We start from the raw sequence: 21,450 nt of genomic DNA, 5'->3' as shown, positions 1-21,450 counted from the left end.
GTATGGGACAGAAAGCATAAAAGTGGTGTACTGACTCTCAAATGCCTTGGTCTGCAAATGACAACCATTGTTTCTGTTCATATTTCAGTGGCAAGGGTAGTCACAAAACCTTTTTCTAATACAAATACATTTGACAATATAGTGTACCCATGAGCCCATGAAGGGGAGAAAGACACGATGTGGAAGAACACTTAGAATCTCTCTATAAACAGTTACAGAGTAGGTCATCAGTAGAGTACAACACTTAGAATTTGTATGACAAAAGCCCTCTTCATTCTTGGAGAAGATTCCAAGAAGGCCAAAATTGCCTAGCAACACTCCAAATCTTTTGAAGTCCCTACTTACGTGACAAGTGTTCAAATACAGAATCACAGCATTTTTCTAAAGAACACTGGAAATCTTAGCAGGGATGCATCATCCTTCTTCACTCTATATAGCACCTTCCTGCCCTGACATTTTCAATAACCTCTACAGTCCCAATACTGTGAGAATTTACTTCTTCCTTTTGCTCCATGGTCATATCATAACTTGAGTTTCTGCTATACACCACTTGACGAACATTACTGAACACTTGTACAGGTGTCTTTGGGCACACTGAAAACCAGGATTTTCCCCTGCAGCATATACAGACAAAAGTCATTAAAATGATGGCCTGTTAGTTTTTCTTTTCTTATCAAAGCTGGCATGTCTCCCGGGAGACTTTTTCCACCTTGGAGGTAGACTGAGTAATTGCTCCATGAAGATACTCATACCCTTATCTCTGAAACCTGTGAATTTGTTGTTATACTTTGTAGATGTAGTGAGGTTGTGAAAACGACTTTAAAATAAGGAGATTACACTGCATTATCAGAGTGGGCCCAATCGAATGACATGAGCCCTTATAAACAGAGAACTTTCTCTGACTGGATACAGGAGAAATGCAGCAGAGTTGGGGAGGGACAGTTAGAGAGATTCCAAAGGTGAGAAGGATGCAATATTTTATTGCTGACTCAAAGTAGATGGGCTCAGGACTGGAGGCCTAGAAAAACTCTGTCAGCTTTGGCTGACAGTCAGAAAAAAATAAAAAATAAAAACAAAAAACAAGGCCTCAGTATTATTTCCACAAAGAACTGTACCCGCCAACAACCTGCATGATATTGGAAGGAGATTCTTCCCAGAACTCATGAGAGGCCTACCAGCTGAAAGCTTGACTCCGGGCCGCAAAAATCCGAGCACAGAATCTAGCAAACCCATCCCAGCCTTTACACGTACAGAAATGTAGATAATACCTACTGAGATAACAAACATGTGTTGTTGTAAAGCAGCAAATTTGTGGTGATTTGTTACAGCAGCCTTAGAAAACTACTATAAATTCCTGAAAAACTACAGGGTCTGTTAGAATCCATCATCTGCCAATGGTTGCTACACAGTGATTTCCCGCACCTCCTCATCTACAATGTAGGAGGGAGGCTTTGGTTTTTGACCACTCAGTGAAGCTTACTGTTCAGTGTGTGAATTCAGTGGCCAGTCTCAAATAATTCATTAGCTTTAATTTTCCTTTATTTATATTTTATCTTCTTCTTAATATCTCCTAACTTCATGAATATATTTTTGCTCCAAGATATTATAGCCACTATATTCTGTATCAAATTAGAGTCTACCTATCAGCAGGCATGGAGCACTGGGTGTGGTGCATAAGCAATGAATTCTGGAACACTGAAAATAAATTAAATTAAATTTTTAAAAAAACAGGGGCACCCGGGTGGCTCAGTGGGTTAAAGCCTCTGCCTTCGGCTCAGGTCATGATCCCAGGGCCCTGGGATCGAGCCCCACATCAGGCTCTCTGTTCAGCAGGGAGTCTGCTTCCCTTCCTCTCTCTCTGCCTGCCTCTCTGCCTACTTGTGATCTCTGTCTGTCATATACATAAATAAAATCTTTAAAAAAATTAAAAAAAAACAGACTTCTGTGAATGTGGTGGATGTATCTAGGGTCGGTGGTAGGGGTAAGGAAGTGTCTAAACATCACTGTCAGAATTACAGGGGAAGGCAATTGCTGTGAGAGGAAGAGCCAGGGGGAGAGATGGGAGCCGTAGGGAGTTGGAATGATCTGAGTCAGGGGAGGTCAGGGGACAGCAGCTGTCTCTTCCACCAGAATCAGGTGCAGCCTCCAGAGGAGGGCACAGAGGAGAGCTGGCCATCAGGTCAGATCCTAGTTTGGACACAAAGGCCCAATGGGGAAGTCCCAGTGGAGGGAGCTGTCATTCAGCAAAGTGCCAGGACTGGGGACTCCACACAAGTGCTCAGAGGAGGGCAGAGCCAGCTCTCAAGGGACCCTGGGGTGAGGGGCAGGAGGATCCTAGGAAAATGAACCCCATGAACAACCTCCAAATTGTGCTTGATTTTCATTTGCACCTTCCTTCTTTAATCCTGCTTTTAGTACTTCGGCCACAGGGTCTTTCTTTCATTGCCTGAGAGCCATCATGGAATAGTGAGAAGAGAAAGTAATTAAGAGACAGAAGGTTGGCTTCAGGCTGCAACAGCGTGGGCTCCAGAGGAATTCAGACCAGGGCTTTATTCTCAGGGTTGTGTTTTCTGAAACATGTGAAGTCATGAAAATTTCAGAGATATGTGTGCCTCAGGTTTCTCATCTGCAAAATGGGCTTAATGTAGTCAGCTTGCTCTCTGGCTCAGTGATACCTTGTGAGGTCAAAAACTGCCGGAATGTAATTTATGTAAGGTACCTGGTACAAGGAATGGCTTTTTGGATTTTTGATAATTACCAGTTATTACTATTAAAATTCTAACATCAAATGCTACCAACCTCCTATCTTGGAATTTTAAAATATATTTTTATCCTGGATATGTCAGAGAATATACATAGCAATACAAAGCTCTAATACATAGCACACCAAATCAGCCAAGATACTTTCAATCAAATAAAAGTAAGTTACCTGCTAAGGAACATTTTGAGGATTTATATTGTGAGCTGGGAAAATCTTCCCCCACTGGATGCATAGAACGTTCATAGAAAATGTGTCAAGGACTACCTGGTTCACTCTCATCAAAACATCTATCTCTTTTTTTTTTTGAGTTTACCAATTTATACTCAAGATAACTTAAATACCCTATTAAAAGAGTGAGCTCTAAAAAAAAAAAAAGTTAAAAGAGTGAGCTCTGTCTTTGACAGTATAAGTCAAAGATTGCCAGCAAAATGGCTTCTGAGAATCACAGGTTAAGGCGTAATTAATTACCCTTATTTCTCAGAGACTCCCTGGAAACAATCTACATAAAATATTTAGTTTGTGCACTGTGTTCACCTATACTGAGACAAGAGCACAGGGCACCTTTCATTTCTGTCCCATTTCTGGCTAATTCGTGGTCTTAAAAAGTAATTTCTAGAAATAGTTTTCCATCCCAGGCTTTATTTTTTTTTAATATTTTATTTGAGAGAGAGAGTGAGGGAGAGAGAGCATGAGTGGAGTGTAGTAGAGCAGAGAGAGAGAGGAAGAAGCAGTCTTCTCACTAAGCAGGGAACCTGATATGGGGCTCGATCCCAGGGTCCTGGGATCATGACCTGAGCTGCAAAGGCAGAGGGTTAACTGACTGAGCTGACATCCCCATTCCAGGCTTTAGCCTCTTAATTCTGGACACAGCTTCTGAGCGTTTGGCCCTTGCCTCACTCCCACAGAAGCTTCATCTGATCCACCATCCAGCTTCAGGTAAAGCTGACTCACACCAAAGGAGTTTTCCAAGGCCCCAGACCCACTAGCCTCGGGGTACTTACACTTGACTTCTCACATCTGGATCCTCCCATGTCCTCTCCTTCTTTTCACATGTCCTTAGGTATTAGGGTGTATCCCATCCTCTTTCTTACTTGACAGCTGTTTCTACACTCTAAAACTCTATGGGCACGGTGGGTGGGTCTTGTTTATTCTGACACTCGGAGTACTAGGTGGAAGCCTCCCAAAGATGCTGAAGGAATGTCTGAGAAATAAATGAGACAGTGTTCAAGAGGTCTAATTTATTGTGCTATAATTAATCCTACATTCTTAAATAATCTATATGCATATGTATACAGGCAATATCATTTAGTTTTAAACAAACTAAAAGTGAAAAGAAAATGCAGTATTTGGCCATCTTTTACTTTTTTCTCAATTTCTTGACCCCAAGTATTTTACTGCTGAATTCTTTTACATTTCCAAGGAAATGCCTAATCCACTGATATGTTATCATAGTCCAAATCAGTAAATAAGATGAGGAATTTCCCAATTTGGTTTGCAAAATAATAATCTCTTACTCTTAAATCTCATATACAGCACAAAATTTGAAAATGTCATTCATATCCTTGGATTTTTGAAGCTAATAAACCTTCTATCAAAAGAAAAAAACAATTAAAAATTAACATATAGAATGGGAACATAAACATGTTATACAGTCTGTTTTCTCTGCCCCACCCTGACCTTCCACTAAGGAGAACATGTATTTTTTTTTAACAACAAAATGAAGAATCTGTCTCACATTTTACTAGGGGTGGGAGGAGCTGCTAGCCATGGCCCTGGAACGGGCACTGGCCATGGCCCTGGAGCGTGCATTAGCCCTGGCAGCAATAAGAGCCTTGGCTGCAGCTCTGGCTTGGGCTCGTTCTTCCTCATCCCTCAAAGCCTCTTCATAATAGGATGGGAAGGCAGAGGGGATGGTATCATGGATCTTGGCCAAAAACTCAAGAACCCTCATCTTGCTGGTCTCAGCATGGGCTCTGGGACCCCACAGGAACTCATAGCGTGGAGGATCACTGTTGACCACCTGCCTGTACTCCAGGTAATTTTCTTTCACCAAATCTCTGGTGATGAGCTTCCTGGGCTCCCCATAGATGAAGTGCTTCCTCCCAGGATATAACCCCATCATATTCAGCACTTCCCAGACTTGCTCCTCAGTGGCACAGTTGCCCTTTGTGAAGATCACACCCAGAACGGTCATCAGCAGACCGGTCTCAGGCACACTACTCTCATTACTCAGCTTCCCATCATAGCTTGGTTCCAGTTTGTTGACGAGCACATAGATGTGCCTATTGGGATCCACCTCCTTCATGTCGAGGCCAAAGACCAGCTCTAAGTGATCAGAGGCTTTCCTGAGGATCACATGGAAGTAATTCCTATAGATCTGAATTACATTTCTAAGCATATCTGCCTTGGTAATGGGCTCTTTGGTTTGATACTTATATAGCAGGTAGTATACCAATATAAACACCTTCTCCCCCAGAGGGCTTCTATGGAAGGGCTCAGTGGCTGTTGGATTCTGGGAGGATCTTGGCCTTCCCTGTACTTCATTGGTGCCTTCATTTGATCTCATGTATGACACAGCTGCAGCAGTAGTGGCGGTGAATGTGGCTGTCCGAGGACCCTGGGGATTGCAAATGATTCAGCTAGTGAGCTCTAAAGGAATGTCTTCCAAATGAGGGGAGGAAGAGGAGTGCAACTGAGCAGCGGCTTGAGCACTTACCAGATCCTGTGAACCTTCTCGGGCCTGTCGACGTCTCTCACGGGCCCGGAGCTTACTCTTCTGACCCCGAGGCATGATGACTCTGTTCAGGTGCAGCAGAGATGTGGACAGGTGAACCAGTGACCTGGAAGAAAGAAGATAAGATGGTGTGTGCCCACTCACAGGGCGATGCTGTCTTGGTTTTATTAATGACTACCTCTGCAGGTTTTCTTACGTGCACTGCTCAAGGAATTCACAATGTTCATTTTCTCTTCTCAGCTTGTTTCCCGAGAACCTTGTGAAAGTAATGAGAGTTCACCTTAAACTGCTACCTGCCTGATCTGCCTAGGGCTTTCTAGGGTGACAGCAAGGCCTAGAATATCCAGGCACTATGGAGGCCCCTCTGTTTGGGGTAGGTGTGTTTCTCTCATTTCACTTTCAGGACTATCATTTTGGCTTCTGGCCGCTTCTGGTTTCCCTTTATTGCTTTCATGCTCGCCTCATTTCAATACTTCATCTCCCTTTGATTCCTAGAGGAGAAATTGAGGGAGACTTCAACTGACCATATCTTCTCAAGAATGACAATAAGGGAAGAGCTCAGAAGGACTCTCTCCATCCTGGGGTAATTAGGGTCCTTCCTGTTCACTCAGGGTCCTCACCTCATCTTCTGGTAGGGCTTGGTTCTCTTCCCTCTCCTGGTGTGAGACCACATTTTAAGACAAGGCCCTTATATTTTTAAAAATTACTGAAGAGGTCATTAGGGAGCCCTTAGTCTGACATATCTGCCTGATACCTTCAGGGCTTATAGCATGGTTGGCACTCTGTGCAGACCTGCTTTAATATGAAGTCAGTGGTTTTCTCAGAACTCAGTCAAGGTCTTTCTCATTACTCTTGTTAGAACCTGTAACCTCTTTCTGCTTTTCCGAGGCTGATGCTCCAGTCCAATGCCCTCACCTCTCTAAGTTCTCACAAGGAGGATTCAATGGATGCTTCATCAGACAATTCCTGCCCAGGGCCTGTCAGAAATCTGTGTGACCCCTTACCTTTTGAGGTACAGGGAGTCCCCTCAAACTTTACTCACAGTTTTTGCACTACCTCCTGGCAGGACCTAGTAGTTCCTTTCAAAACTTAAAGCAGCCCCTCTCACATGAAGCCATTCACTTTGAAATGCCAGATTTTGTAATTCAGGATGCTTTGCATCCAACCACTCTCACCTTGGCCCTCCCTAGGCTGAGAACAATATCAGGACTCTGAAAACCCATCTTTTTTGGGGTGGGAGGTCACTCGGACCTCAGTGTCCTCACCTTTACTTATGTTAGGACCTCAGACTCTTCTATTCACTGACCCGAGGCCAGAAACCCCACCCCAATGCCATCTCCTCTTTGAATCTACAAAGGAAGAATTTAGAAGGTACTACAGCAGATGTTCCTTGCCCCAGACTCACTGTTGCTGATGGCAGGGCCCGACTCTGTGCAGCCCACTCTTACTGGATAGTGGGTATCCTCATATCTCATGAAGGGCCTTATCTTACCTCCTGACAGAGCCTGGGTCTTCTCCCTCTAACTTACACAGTCCCCTTTGCACCAATTCTTTCATTTCCCTGAGACCAGAGGTAGAATTCTAGGTATCTTATATCCAGCCACTCCCACCGGGGTCTCCCAGGCCTGACCGGAGGGGCCCGGGTTCTGAGTAGCCTTTCTCATCTGTTGTAGGTGGTTCCATCAGAACTTAGGGTCCTCAACTAACTCCTGGAAGGCCCAGTGCCAACCCCTGATCTGATACCATCCACTCCCTGTCCAGAAAGGGAGAATTTAAGGGCACTACATCAGGTAATCCTTGTCCGGGATCTTCCGGGATTCTGCCAGCCGCCTCCCCCCGCCCCCCCGCCCCCCCGCCTTTCTGGTGTGCACGGCCACGCGCGCATTCCACAGGCACGGAGTGGGGAATGGGGGGGTGGTGTGCCCTCAAGTCTCATTCAGGGTCTTTACCCTAATTCCAGACAGAATGGAACTCTTCCTCAGAGTTCTCCTGCTCACCCGATACCACCAGCCGGAACAATACTTTCACTTCTCCGAGAAGCCAGAGACGGAAGTTGGGGGGAATCCACTTCCGGTTATTCCCATAGGGGCTGAGGGCAGGGGTGTGGCCTTTGGAGGTGAGGGGTGGAGTCTTTTTTGTGGAGGTGGAAGACTCTGGCGAAACTTATTTAGAGGTCTTTCCTTGTCTCCTGGGAGGTCTGGGACACGACTCTTTCGTGTTTGAGTCAGCGAGCCTCAAGCCAAGACTTCGTCCTCGGGTATCCCACCTTCCAACCCTCCATTCCCAGTTGCCAGAGGGTGAAGTGAAGGAGCCCCTGAACCTAACAGCGAGTTATGGGCTTAGAAGTGCTGATAGCAGGGATGGGTCTGTATAGGTCCATTCTGTTACGGGTGGAATGGCTCCCAAAGAACTCCCTCGGGATCTTAACCGTTACTTCTTAGGGTCTGGGACCCTTCCCTCTAATGGCCTGAGGATGTGGACATAAAAATTTCTGTAGATTGTGTGAAAATTTTGAGAATGGTTAGTCCAGATTCATGTTTTTAATTATTTTTATTAAATGTTTTTAAAAATTTCAATCCAATCGAATCAGGGTTGTGGCAATAATGGAGTTTTGGACTTCACATATAACCATCATTCCCAGCTTAACAAGAAAGTGTACCATCTCCAGTAGTTTTTCATCCACCCTGTAAACGTTTGCATTGTGAGTCTCCACCCTACTCTAGTCAATATCTGGTAGCAACACAGGCCACCAAACACAGCCAGAATACATCTGCCCTCTGGTGTGCAAAGAAGTCAGGAACTACAGGAGGTAACCAGAGCTGGGGATAACACCTGGGTTGTTTTTCAAGGCATGTCTACACTCAGCCCTTTATTCCAAGGGCCACTGGGGTAATTAGCCTCCACGAATTCCCCCTCCAGTTTTCCCTCCTTGCAGTTGCATAAGGGCACTGCACTCATTGGTAATACTTGGTAATACTTGGCCTATTTTAAACATTCTGAACCCCCACCAAGTCCACCTGCTTGCATAGCTTCAATCTCAGTGGCAGAAGGCCATGTACATAGGGGAAGAAATAGCCTTTTCCATCAGGTGTCAAGATCTCTCATAACTTTGGTCACTGGCATGGATGCATGGAATGATTAGAGCAGTGGAGAGATGTAGCTCTCCCAGATTCCATCGGTAACATTACTTAATGGATGAAACAGGGGAGCTATATTGTCTGACACTGGCCAGGGGGCATTTTTTGGTGGTGGGGTTAGGAGATTGGTGGGGGTGGGAGTGGGAAAGGATGCTGGGCTTGCCTATGGCTCTTTTAACCAGCAGATCTACCTACTCGTATCACTCTACAACTTTGGACTGGCTGTGATGATTCAGAGATTTCCTAGCCTATCCATGTAAACTGTCTGGTACCCTCCACCCAGATTCTCCACGTTCTCACCTTCTGGCAACTTTTCTATGTTTTTTTTTTAATAATTTTTTTTTTATTTTTTAAATTTCTTTTCAGTGTACCAGAATTCATTGTTTATGCACTACACCCAGTGCTCCATGCAATGTGTGCCTTCCATAATACCCACCACCAGACTCACTCAACTTCCCACCCCCCCCTTCAAAACCCTCAGATTGTTTTTCAGAGTCCATAGTCCTCTCATGGTTCATCTCCCCCTCCAGTTTCCCCCAACTCCCTTCTGCTAAAGCCTTCATTCAGGTTCCTGACCACCAGCTGCCCTGGGTTCTCTGGACGAGTTTTAACTATGTGATCTCTCTCATGGATCCTGAAAATTGCTCTACTTCCTCCATCCCTGGTCTTCCTGATATTTCTTCACTCATTGATGCTTTCCTGTCTAGGCCCATTTCCTGGTACCTGGTCATTCTGGTAAATTCTAGCTTCTCGAAGTAAAGGGGAAAGTCTTGTGGACATAGAATTTTAAACTATGCACTCAAAGGAATCCTTGCACTTAAGATATCACTGAAGAAATCTTGCTTTATATGGGTTAATGATTAAATTAATTTTCTGCTTAATCTGTTTAGAAAATAGGGTAATACAAATTAAATTAGCAATGACATAGTATATTTTTGATCAAAAGTTTGACCAAAATTTAAAAGATTGATAAAATAAAATGCCACTGAAAGCTTAATTTATTCACATATGTAAATATATGAAAAGATAACTTGGTATAACATTATTAGAACAGAATGTCATTAATATTTGTAAAACTTCACTGTTGTCAGATTCTTTCCACTCTAATTGCATTTTTCTACATCTTTCCATAATAAAACATCCACATTTGCCCAAGAAATGATGTTCAGTTATGTTGATATCAGTTCTCTTAATCATGAGAAACAATTTGTGTGTCCATCAAGAGGAGAATATTTAAATTAATTATGGCACATATGCGGTTTAGAATTCTAAAATTAACAGAGTGAGGTAGATCTATTTGTGCTCTCTTGGAAAAATCCTGCATTTATTTTATTCAGGGATGAGGACAAGAGGCAAGATGATATGTACACTGTTACATGTGTATTTTTGAAACTCACAGTGTATTTTTCTTTTTAAAAAAGTTTATAGCAAAAGTGAAGTGTGTAAACCTGGCGATTCACAGACCTGTACCCCTGGGGAAAAAAATATATGTTTATAAAAAATTAAAAAAAAAAAAAAAACAAAAAAACAAACCGAGGGTTGCTGGGGGGAGGGGGGTTGGGAGGGGGGGTGGGGTTTTGGACACTGGGGAGGGTATGTGCTATGGTGAGTACTGTGAAGTGTTTAAGCCTGGCGATTCACAGACCTGTACCCCTGGGGTTAAAAGTACATTATATGTTTATAAAAAAATTAATTAATTAAAAAAAAAGTTTATAGCAAAAGATATTCATTATATTGGTACATATAATAACATGGATTAGAAAAAAAAAAGTACCCAACGTTGAGGCAATGGTTAAATGAATTGTGGTTTAAAGTCAATAAAATCAATCTAGTTTCTAAAAACTACAATTATAGAAAACCAAGTAAAACATGACAAAAAATGGAAAATAAAATAAGAAGTAATCAAAGAAGTAATAGAGAATTATATGTATCCTATGATTTCAACAAAGTAAACATGTTCACATAGCATTATAGATTGAAAGGGGATATATGAAAATGGATATGTCTCTGAATGATTGATTTATGGTTTTTTTCTTCAGAATTTTATTAAATAGTTCATATTGTTAGTGTAAAAGTTAGAATAGATTAAAAGAGTGTAGATATCCTTTTTTAATTTAAAGTAATTTTTTATTATGTTATGTTAGTCACCATCCAGTATATCATTAGTTTTTGATGTAGTGTTCCATGATTCATTGTTCGCATATAACACCCAGTTCTCTATGCAATATGTGCCCTCCTTAATATCCATCACCACTTATTTGTGGAACACACGGAATAGCATGGAGGACATTAGGAGAAGGAAGGGAAAATGAAGGAGAGGAATCAGAAGGGGAGATGAACCATGAGAGATTATGGACTCCAGGACTCAAACTGAGGGTTTTAGAGGGGAAGGGGGTGGGGGGATGGCTAAGACCAGTGATGGGTATTAAGGAAGGATAATGGATATCCTCCACAAATAAGTGAAACCATAAGACAATCATTACAGTGTATTTTTCTAACACATGTATGTAAGAATAGGCCTAGAATCAGTCTTAAAATACTACACACAAGATTTTTCAATGCAGTTACCTCTAGGAAGGGATAAAATTTGAAAGAACATAGTAAGGAAGAATTATAATCTCTCCCTATTGTTAGAATTTTTTAAAAGATTTTATTTATTTATTTGACAGAGAGACACAGCGAGAGAGGGAACGCGAGCAGGGGGAGGGGGAGAGGGAGAAGCAGGCTTCCCACCGAGCAGGAGACCAATGCAGGGCTCAATCCCAGGACCTTAAGATCTTGACCTGAGCTGAAGGCAGAAGCTTAACAACTGAGCCACTCAGGCGCCCCAAGCCACCCAGGTGTCCCTATTAGAATTTTTTGGCAACAAGAACATATGCCCTATTTCCTTTGTCATTAAAACATTTAAATAAGAGAACAGAAATACTATCTGTGTAGTTTTCAGATAAAGTAAATGAGATGTAATCGGAAAAATCTGATTGCAAATGGCTTAATATAACAAAATTTAAATTGTTTTGTACATAAAATTTGATGGGCATTGGCAGGGTGTCTCCATTGTCAGGTGACCTTGGAATCCAGGGTGCTTCTATCATGAGCTTCCACATCTCAGCATAGGCTCTGCATGTTTGCTGTTCAGTGAAACAAAAAGCATAGAGGTGGCACACTAGTTCTCAAACACCTTTGGAGGTGAGAGGCATGCTTCTGCTCATACTACAGTGTCAAGGATAGTCACATGACCCTTCGTAACCACCGGCAGGTACCTCTATATGAACCAAAGATAATGAGACATGAAGTGTCTTGAAGATCTGTAAACCTTCCCATTAATGTTTACATAACAGGTACTCAGAAAAGAGCAACTGTTTTAGTTTGTTATAACATTAGCCCTCCTTGTTCCTGGAGGATTTTCTGAGATCAGATTTCCTTGCAATTCAGCAACTTTTTCTAGTGCCCCTATGTGATTAATGTTTTCAAATACAGAATCACAGCAGTTTTCTAAAGGACATTGAAAATTTTAGCAGGGAGGTGTCACCCTTTTTCACTCTATAACACCTTTCTGAACTTTTACCAATAACCTCTATACTCTCAATACACTGAGAATTTTCTGCTTCCTTTTGCTGCATGAAAAACCTCTAACTTCTGAGTCTTTGCTATCCACCACCTGAAGGACATGGCTGAACACTTGTTCAGGTATCATTAAGCACACTGAAAAACTTTCAGAATTTTCACCTGGTGCAGATATAGACAAGAGTCAGGTGTATGCTAACATTTTTTTTCTTTCTTATCAAAGCTGGCATATCTGCCAGGGAGACATTTTCTGCCTTGGAAGTGGACTGAATAATGGTTCCACAAGGATGCCCATACCTTTATCTTGAAAACTTGTCAATATGTTCTGTTACATGGTCAAAGGCACTTTGTATATGTGATTAAAATTTTGAATGGACCTTAAAATAGGGAGATTATACTGTATTATCTGAGTGGGCCCAATCTAATGACATGAACTCTTAAAGCCCAAAAGAGGACTTTGTTTGCTGGAAGCAGAAGAGAAATGCAGCAGAGTGGGGGGTAGAAGAGTTTCCACATGAGAAAGAGTCAACATGATGTTTCTGAAGCAGAGGCCCATATGCAAAAAGTGGAGAGAGACCTTGAGGAGCTATGGCAGCTCCAGCTAACATTCAGCAAGGAAACAGGGCCTCGGTCTTATAGTCACAAAGCACTGAATTCCTCATAGAACTAGATTTTGAAAGCAACCCATGTATGTGTGGAATGAGATGCTTCTCAGTATCTCTCAGTAAGAACCCAGACTGACAGCTTGATTTGGGCTTTGTGTAACCCTGAACAAAGAAAACTGCACAGCCAACCCATATATATTACCTACACAAATGTGAGATAATGAATGTGTGTTGTTCTAAGTACCTTGACTTACGGCAATTTGTCAGCCGTAGAAAATTACTACATCCTCATGGAAGGACACCTGAGATTTTAGGAATCTAGTCTCTGCCATTGTTGCTATATGATGATTTCTTCTGGCTTTCCTCATCTACCACTTAGGAGGAAGGTTTTGGTTCTTGACCACTTTGTTAAGTTCACTTATCAGTATATGGGTTCAGTGGCCAGTCTCAAATAAATGATCAGATTAAATTCCTCTTTGTTAAGAATTTCATCTGCTTTCTAAAACCTCTTCCCTAACTTCAGGGTTATCCTATAAGAATCAGTAGATCCTGTGCCAAATCAGACTGCTCACAAGCTGACTTGGAAAAAAACTTAGAAGCAACCCAGAGCAGAGGAGCAGTCTAAACTTTACTGCCAAAGGTCAGGGATGGGACAGACAGTGGACATCTTCAAGGGTTTGGAATGTTCTAAGTTAGGGGAAAGGCAGGTGATTCTGGGCTTTCTGTTTCATTGGGAACATCCTGAAATTGTTTTTAATTCTCATTTTCTTTTTTATTTGTCAAACCTGGGCTTAATACATTGGCAAGAGGTCCTTCATCTCAGTTGCCTGAAAGACATTGTGGAGCATTGAGAGTAGAAATGAATTAAGAGACAAAATATTTGCTTCATTCAAGGAGACATGAAATAGTGAGGAACCCTAAATGAATTCAGACCAGAAGTCCAGTCCCACTTCAGTCATTTATGAGCAGGGGAAGTCAGGAAAATTTTAAAGATCTGTAAGTTTTTTCTATGAAATGAGCTAGAGAGGCCCTGATGCGTAGGATTCCTGGCATGTATATAATGTATGAAAGCACTTGGCATAGTGTCTGGCATGTACTGAGTCTAATAACTTTCAGTTATTACTAGTAATATTTTGACCCCAGACTCTACTAAAATCTTTTTTTTTAATCCAAGAGGTATCAGAGGATATGTAGCACTCTATGAGAGAGCATAACAAATCAGCCAACATGATGCATAGCCAGTAAAGCTAAATTCCTTGCTCTGCAAGTTTTCAGGATGTTACTTACTGCATGCTGGGGGGAGTCTTCCCCAGTTAGGTGGAACTTAAGGGTCCTTTGTGTCAAGAACCACCTCCCTCCGACTGTCCTTTCATCCAGACCACCTCTGTTTTCCTTTATTTCAGTTCCATTAAAATTTTAGCCCTCACTTGGAGTTTGCCAAATTACACAAAACCTAATAAAATGAACTTTAATGTAGTGGGCTGTGTCTCTTCCAGGCCAGAGCTAAGATCGTTAGCACAGTGGCTTCTGAACATACCCATTTTGCATATCACTCCTATTTCTCAAAAACATAGTTTGTGTGCTGTGCTTAACTGCACTGGGAAAAGAACAGCAGGAAAGGATGCAGGACACCTTCCATTCCTGTCCCTGGTGGAGATTTCTCTCTGGTTAATTCATGATCTTAAAGTAATTGCTTGAAACAGTTTTCCATTCCAGGCTTTAGCCGCTTAACTCTGGACACAGCTTCTGAGGGTCCAGCCCTTGCCTCACTCCCACAGCAGCTTCATCCGATCCACCACCCAGCTTCAGGTAAAAATGACTCATACCAAAGGACCTGCTGTTTCCCAAGGCCCCAGACCCACTAGCCTCAGGGTGCTTACACTTGACTTCTCACATCTGGATCCACCCCGGCCCTCTCCTTTTCACTTGTCCTTAGGTCTTAGGGTGTATCCCATCCTCTTTCTTCCTTGACAGCTGTTTCTACACTCTAAAATTCTATGGGTGGGTCTTGTTTATCCTGACACTCCCAGTACTAGCAGGAAGCCTCCCCAAAGATAAGACGCTGAAGGAATGTCTGAGAAATAAACGAGACGGTATGCAAGAGGTCTAATTTATTATGATGTAATTAAGTCTACATGCTTGAATAAGCTAAGTACATCTAAGCATATCTATCTCTTAAATTTACAGAACAGACCAAATAGTGATAAAGGAATACAAAGATGTATCATCTTTTCCTGTTTCTCTATTTCTTGATCCCAGGATTTACTGCTGACTTCTTTCACATTTCCAGGGAAGTGCCTCATCGACTACTACATTATCTTTTTCCAAGTAACTCAATAAAATGGAAAAATTCCCAATTTGTTCTATAAAATAGTAAAACACTTACTCTTAAAACTCATAAATGTCAATAAATGTGTGATTTACACCATTCACAAACTCAGATTCTGAAGCTAGTTAACCCTTCTATTAAACAGAACAATATTGCTGTGCCTGAGCAGCTTAGTCAGTTAAGTGACTCTTGATTTTGGCTCACGCATGATCTCAAGGTCATGAGATCAAGCCGTGTCAGGCTCTGTGCTGGGCGTGGAACCTGCTTAAGATTCTCTCTCTCCCTTTGCGCCTCCCCGCCATTCTCACCCTCTCTTTCTCAAAAATAAAAACAAACAAAAAAACACTTAGACAAATATCCAGATTACTATGTAAAACAGGAACACAAATGTGTCATGTACTCTCTTATCTCCAGGCTCACCCTAATCTTTCACTAATGAGAACATTAGCTGTTCTCTTCAAACACATAGTAATAACCTTCTTCAAACTTCACTTGGGACAGGAGAAGCTGCTGGCCATGGCCCTGGAGCGTGCACTTGCCATAGCAGCGGTACAAGCCTTGGCTACAACTCTGGCTCGGGCTCGCTCTTCCTCATCTTTCAAAGCCTCTTCGTACCAGGTTGGGAAGGCACTTGGGATGGTATTATGGATCTTGGCCACAAACTCTAGGACTCTCATCTTGCTGGTCTCAGCGTGGGCTCTGGGACCCCACAGGAACTCATAGCGTGGAGGATCACTGTCGGCCACCTGCCGGTACTCCAGGTACTCTTCTTTCACCCAATCTTTAGTGATGAGCTTCCTGGGCTCCCCATAGATGAAGTTCTTCATTCCATCATATAACCCCATCATATTCAGCACTTCCCAGACTTGCTCCTCAGTGGCACAGTTGCCCTTTGTGAAGATCACGCCCAGGACAGTCATCAACAAGCCAGTCTTGGGCACACCTCCATTCTCATTTACTCTCCCATTATAGCTGGATTCCAATTTGTTGACAAGAACGTAGATGTTCCTGTTGGGATCCACTTCCTTCACGTCAAGGCCAAACACCAGCTCCAAGTGCTCAGAGGCTTTCCAGAGGATCTCATGGAAGTGATTCTTGTAAATCTGGATTACATTTCTCAGCATATCTGCCTTGGTAATGGGCTCTTTCATCTGATACTTGTACAGCAGGTAGTATACCAACATAGCAACCTTCTTATCTATAGGGCCTCTGGGCCAGTGCTCAGTGGTATCCCTGGCCTGTGAGGCATTTGGCTTTTCCGCCACTTGATTTTTGGCACCTTCATTAAATCTTGTGTTTGAAGCAGCTTCAGCAGTAGTGCTGGTGGAGTGGACTTTGCCAGTAATTTGAGGATTACTGTGTGCTCCTGTGGCAGGTGAGCTCTGGGGAGCATCTTTGAAATGAGGAGATAGAGATGAAGAGGGCTCTTCTTTCTCTGGTACAGTAGCCTGAGCATCCACCAGATGCCCTGACTCTTCTCGAGCCTGGCGGCGTTTTTCACGGGCACGAAGCTTACTCTTCTGGCCCCGAGGCATGATGATTCTGGTCAGAGAAGCAGGCACGAGTGTGAAAAAGACTACAGATGATTCAGTGAACTTGAGGAAAGAGGATGAAATGGTGTGATATCCTCTAGCAGGGAGATATCATCTTGGGCTTTATCAACAGCCATCCCTCCAGGTTTCCTTGAAGGTTCTACTCTAGGATCCTTCAAGGCTCCCCTTCTTGGATTAGCCTTTACCCTGAGGACTCTGGAAGTAACCAGAGCTCACCTTGGGCTGAAGCCTCCCACTCCTACCTGAGTCCTACTGGAGTTGATACAGGATTTGGCAAACCTAGGCTCTATGGTGCCTCCCCTGTTGTGGAGTAGGGGTATTTCTCTTCACATTCAGTGTCATTACCTTTACTTCTTGCAAGACCTAAGGTCCTCTGCTTAACTGATTTGATGCTGACCCTTCATTTCAAAGCCCTCACCTCCCTGACATCCTGGAGAAGGAACTGAAGGAGAACCACATCTGAGCACCTCTGCCTAAGGGTGTCCTGAGATGACAGCAATGGCAAAGCTATGTGGACCTTCCCCATCCTAAGATAATGAGGGTTCTCACTCCTCACGTAGAGCCCTCACCTTGGCCTCTTGCAGGGCCTAGGACTCCTCTCTTAGCTGATCTTAGACCTATCCCCTCATAGCAAGACTCATATTTTTGAAAGGTTTGAGAAAGAGCTTAGGAAGGACTCAGTTTAACATACCTTACCCAGGAACCCCTTTGAGGGATGATATCACATGAAGGGCTCTGTGAAACAGCCTCTGTTCTGTGATGAGTGGTTTGCTCAATGCTCAGATTCCTTACCGTGGCTCCTCCCTTTGACTCTTGACTCTCAGGTAACCCCCCTTCTACTGACCTGAGGTCTATAAAATCACACCAAGGGTCTCATCCACCTGATATCCTGTAATATGCAGTGGAGAGGGGGGTTGGGTGGGGGAGGCAGTGGGGGAAAGGGGGAAGGTTGGAGAGTCAGAATGCAGATTTCCCCAAGGTTTTCCAAGACTGACCACAGAGGAGGGTCCTAACTCTATATCCTCCCTGCCTCTGTTCTCACTTTGACCTCTAGAATGGTCTGAGTCATCTCCTTTTAATTGGGCTCATCTCCCTGGGACCACTGAGGATAGAGAGACATCTTAGCCTCATAATCCTGCTAAGGATCCACCTGAGTTTAAGCATGGGAGGCACTCTTTGGGGATCCTTTTGTCCTGAGGGAGGAATTCCCCTCAGTCCTTGTTTAAGGTTATGAATTTCACTCAAAACCACCCCTAGGACTCCCTCCGCTTACCTGAATAGTATAGCCTTAAACCAAGGCTCTTATGTACCCCTCTTCCCCCGACTAACCAAAAGGTGAAGCGAGGGGCACCTGGGCTCTACAGCCATACTAAGAGCCTCCAGGGGCTAACAGCAGGGGTGGGGCTCTTTAGGGCCTCCACTATTTTAGGGAGGCTGTTTCTCCTAGACCTAAATAGGGGTGTTTGTCAACTCCTGGTATAGCCTCGGACTCCTTCCTCAGATAGCCTGAAGCAAACACCCGAGTCAAATATCTTCACCTGTTGGGGTCTCCCAGGGCTGATAGCAGGGGCCCGGATCTGTGGAGATGCCTCTGTTATAGGGGAGGGGAAGTTCCACTGAATTCACACAAGGTCCTACATTGACCCCTCCAATACGAACACCCCGGGTCCAGTGCTATTATTTCTCCGAGTTCTCAGAACGAGAATTCAGAGTATTACATCGGTTTATCCCTGCCCGGAACATTCTAGAGCTGACAGCAGGGACAGGACCCTGTGGTCTCAGGGCTTTCGATATAGGGGGATTCCCTCAAACCTTACTCAAAATTCTTATCTTACCTGGAGCTGAGCTTGGATTTCTCCCTCAGCTGCTCGGACGCTGCCCTTCTCGCAACAAGACCTCTCCTCCCACAGACCCCCAAAACGGAAGTCAGTGTGCGTATATCCGGCTACTCCTGGGGGCCCCCCCAGGGAGGGCGATAAGGAGCGGAACTCTGTGGTGCCACCTCTGTTATGGTGTGAGTAGTACCAAAGGTCTTCTCGCGAAGTAGGTCCTCATTTCGGCTCCTGGTTCATTGATTAAAGGCTCCTTAGAAAATATCACCTCCCCTTCGTGAACTGGGCAGTTTGTCAGCTTAAACTCTTGCAGATGGTGGGTCAGTGTTCCATCCAGGGTGTGAGATCGAGGCTGCAGCACAAGGTAGGGGAGCTAAGACAGATTCTGAGATGTCAGAGAAAATACATAGTGATGATAGGATTTCTTTACAGGTCAAACAGACTTCGGGGAAATTTCTGTTCAAAAAGATCTACTTGCTACAGGAAAGAGGCAGATCTGCATAACTTTGTGAGACCCAGGTATTTTGATGTATTTAATGTTAAACAGTGTAGTGAAATTCATTTTAATTTTGATTCTCATTTATAATACATATAAACATATTCTAATAATTACTGCTTTGTATGACAAGGCTGTTCATATTACTATAGTTTTCTATGCACCAGTTTTTTTAAGTCCTTATTTACTTAAATAATCCATAATCTTTTCCTTTGGATTTTCTAAATAATGATCATATTTGCAACAAATAATTTCTATTTCTTTTTACTATTCCTAACTTTTATTTATTTTTGTATTCTTATCCTCTGGCTATGCATTCTGATCCAGTTTTGAACAGGTAGAGTTGGTAACATACTGCTATGACTTGCTCCTTACATTATTGGGGATGCTACTAACATTTCACATTTAAGTTTGTTTGCTATAAGTTTTAGGAGATGGAAGTTCCCTCCCAATATTAGTTAGCTAAATGGTATCCTGCATTCACCTGGAATTTTTTTTTCAGAAGTTTTTTCTTTACTTCAGTACATGACCAAATGCCTTTTAAATCTTATCTGTTAATGTATTTTAGGCAGTTTTTTTCTAATGTGATATTGTTATATTTCTTAGATTCAGCCTCTTTTTTTTTCTATTTAATTCACTGCTATATTGAAACTTACATGAATTTATTTAGAATCTTTGCCTGTGTGGGTGAGCTTGGCTTAAGTGTTCTGTTTTCAAAGTGTCCTCAGCTGATTTTCTTATCAAGGAGAGGTAGACTAGGAAAGTAAGCTGAAAAATTGCCTTTTTGTATGCTTTGGATGTGTTTACATGAGATGGTCGTTAATTTTTTGTTTGTTATTTGTTAGAACTTGTCCCTGACCACTTTGTCCTGAAACTTGAAAGTGACTGAAACTTGGAGGATAGTTTCGGTTTGTATTTCTTGTTAATAGTTATCTATTTCTGCTTGAACCTATTAAGTAATTAATTTTTTTTCTAAATAATTGTCTATTATCACTTGGGGTTTTAAATTTAATGGCTATGTATATATTATATTTATTGTAGAAAGTTTCAAACACATATAAAAGTAGACTGAATAGTATAATAAAACCAATATACTTCAATCATCCACACATGGCCTACCTGGTTACATTTCTACCCATATCTACTCTTATCTCTTCCACTGAAATTATGAGAAATAAATCCTAGATGTGATGCCATTTCATCTTTAAATATTTAAGTATCTATTTCTAAAAGATAGGTATCCTTTATGAAACATAATTGTTCAATTATACATATCCTACCTTAAAAGTAATATCATCAAATGTCCAGTTATTTTTCACATTTAAAAATGTGCCTATTTAAAAATGCTTTTTTCTTGAATCAGGATCAAAAGTCTATTCATTGTCATTGCTCTTTATACACATTAATTTGTAGATACTACACCCCCCACATACACATATTATCTGTTTTCCTTGTCATTTTTTTTGTTGTTGTTGGGAAAAAAAACCTTGTGTTTTGTCCAGTTTTATATGGCATGGGTTCTGCTGATTCCAACACTGGTGTTCTTCTCCCTCTGTACTTCTTTAAATCAGGAGAAGTTTCATCAGATTAAGGTATAGTTTTTTACTCTCTCTTTTTTTGTTTGGAAAGACTTCCCATAGGTGATATTGTGAATTTCTATCATAAGGAACCTAATGTCTGTCTTCTTTTGTGTTCATGTTCACAATCTTCGAAGATTAGCATATTTATCCATTAATTAAAGGTTGCATAATGTTAATTTTGTATTTCTATCATTTTTTCTGAGTTTATTAGATGAAATATGTTTCTATGCAAAAAACTATCCTTATTCACCATTTGGTAATTAGTGTGAATAATTACTTATAATTTTTAAATTCCTTTTGCACCTATATTGTATACAATATTATTTAACTAATATCACTTACTTGTGTTTCTTTTATTTTTTTGATGATATTTACAAAACTGTCAGTTATGTCGGTTATATCAGGCTTTTGGTAGTTGGCTCCACTGTCTTCTGATTCATCATTTCTGCACTTCATTATTTTCTGCATTATATTATTTGGGTTCGGTATGATATTCTTTCTCTAGTTTCTTGAAATTTTTGCATGTTGTAATATTTCCATTTTTTGTTCATTGAGATTTTAATTTCAATAACTATATTTTTATTTCTAGTTATTGTTTTTATTCTTTTTCAAATTAGCCTGCTCTTTTTTCTTCTAATTTCTTGTTCTTATGGTCTCCATGTTTTCTTTTATCATTAATGGACTTTATTTTTTTATTGAGATGTAATTGACATATAACATAATATTAGTTTTAGGTGTACAACATAATGATTCAATAGTTTGTATATTGTGAAATGATCACCACAGTAAGTCTAGGTCACATCCATCACTACACATAGCTACAGTTTTTTTTTCCTTGTGATGAGAACTTTTAAGATCT

At 41.8% G+C, this 21,450-nt stretch overlaps 2 protein-coding genes across 2 annotated transcripts; both read right to left on the bottom strand.

Annotated features, from left to right (window-relative positions):
• Window positions 1–4,432: 4,432 nt before the first annotated feature.
• Window positions 4,433–7,522, bottom strand: LOC116859225 (melanoma-associated antigen B10-like). Its single transcript, XM_032844347.1, has 3 exons — window positions 7,493–7,522; window positions 5,478–5,601; window positions 4,433–5,378 (listed from the first exon to the last, which is right to left on the bottom strand). Exons 2-3 carry the CDS (start codon window positions 5,550–5,552, stop codon window positions 4,503–4,505), a joined length of 951 nt encoding a protein of 316 aa, XP_032700238.1. The 5' UTR covers window positions 5,553–5,601; window positions 7,493–7,522; the 3' UTR covers window positions 4,433–4,502.
• Window positions 7,523–15,464: 7,942 nt separating this feature from the next.
• Window positions 15,465–16,665, bottom strand: LOC116859231 (melanoma-associated antigen B10-like). Its single transcript, XM_032844353.1, has one exon. It carries the CDS (start codon window positions 16,663–16,665, stop codon window positions 15,619–15,621), a length of 1,047 nt encoding a protein of 348 aa, XP_032700244.1. The 3' UTR covers window positions 15,465–15,618.
• Between the last annotated feature and the right edge of the window lie 4,785 nt (window positions 16,666–21,450).

The sequence above is a fragment of the Lontra canadensis genome, unplaced genomic scaffold (genome assembly GCF_010015895.1).
Source record: "Lontra canadensis isolate GAN:19392208 unplaced genomic scaffold, GSC_riverotter_1.0 scaffold151, whole genome shotgun sequence".
Classification (NCBI taxonomy): domain Eukaryota; kingdom Metazoa; phylum Chordata; class Mammalia; order Carnivora; family Mustelidae; genus Lontra; species Lontra canadensis.
This window is presented reverse-complemented; position numbering and strand designations above follow the sequence as displayed.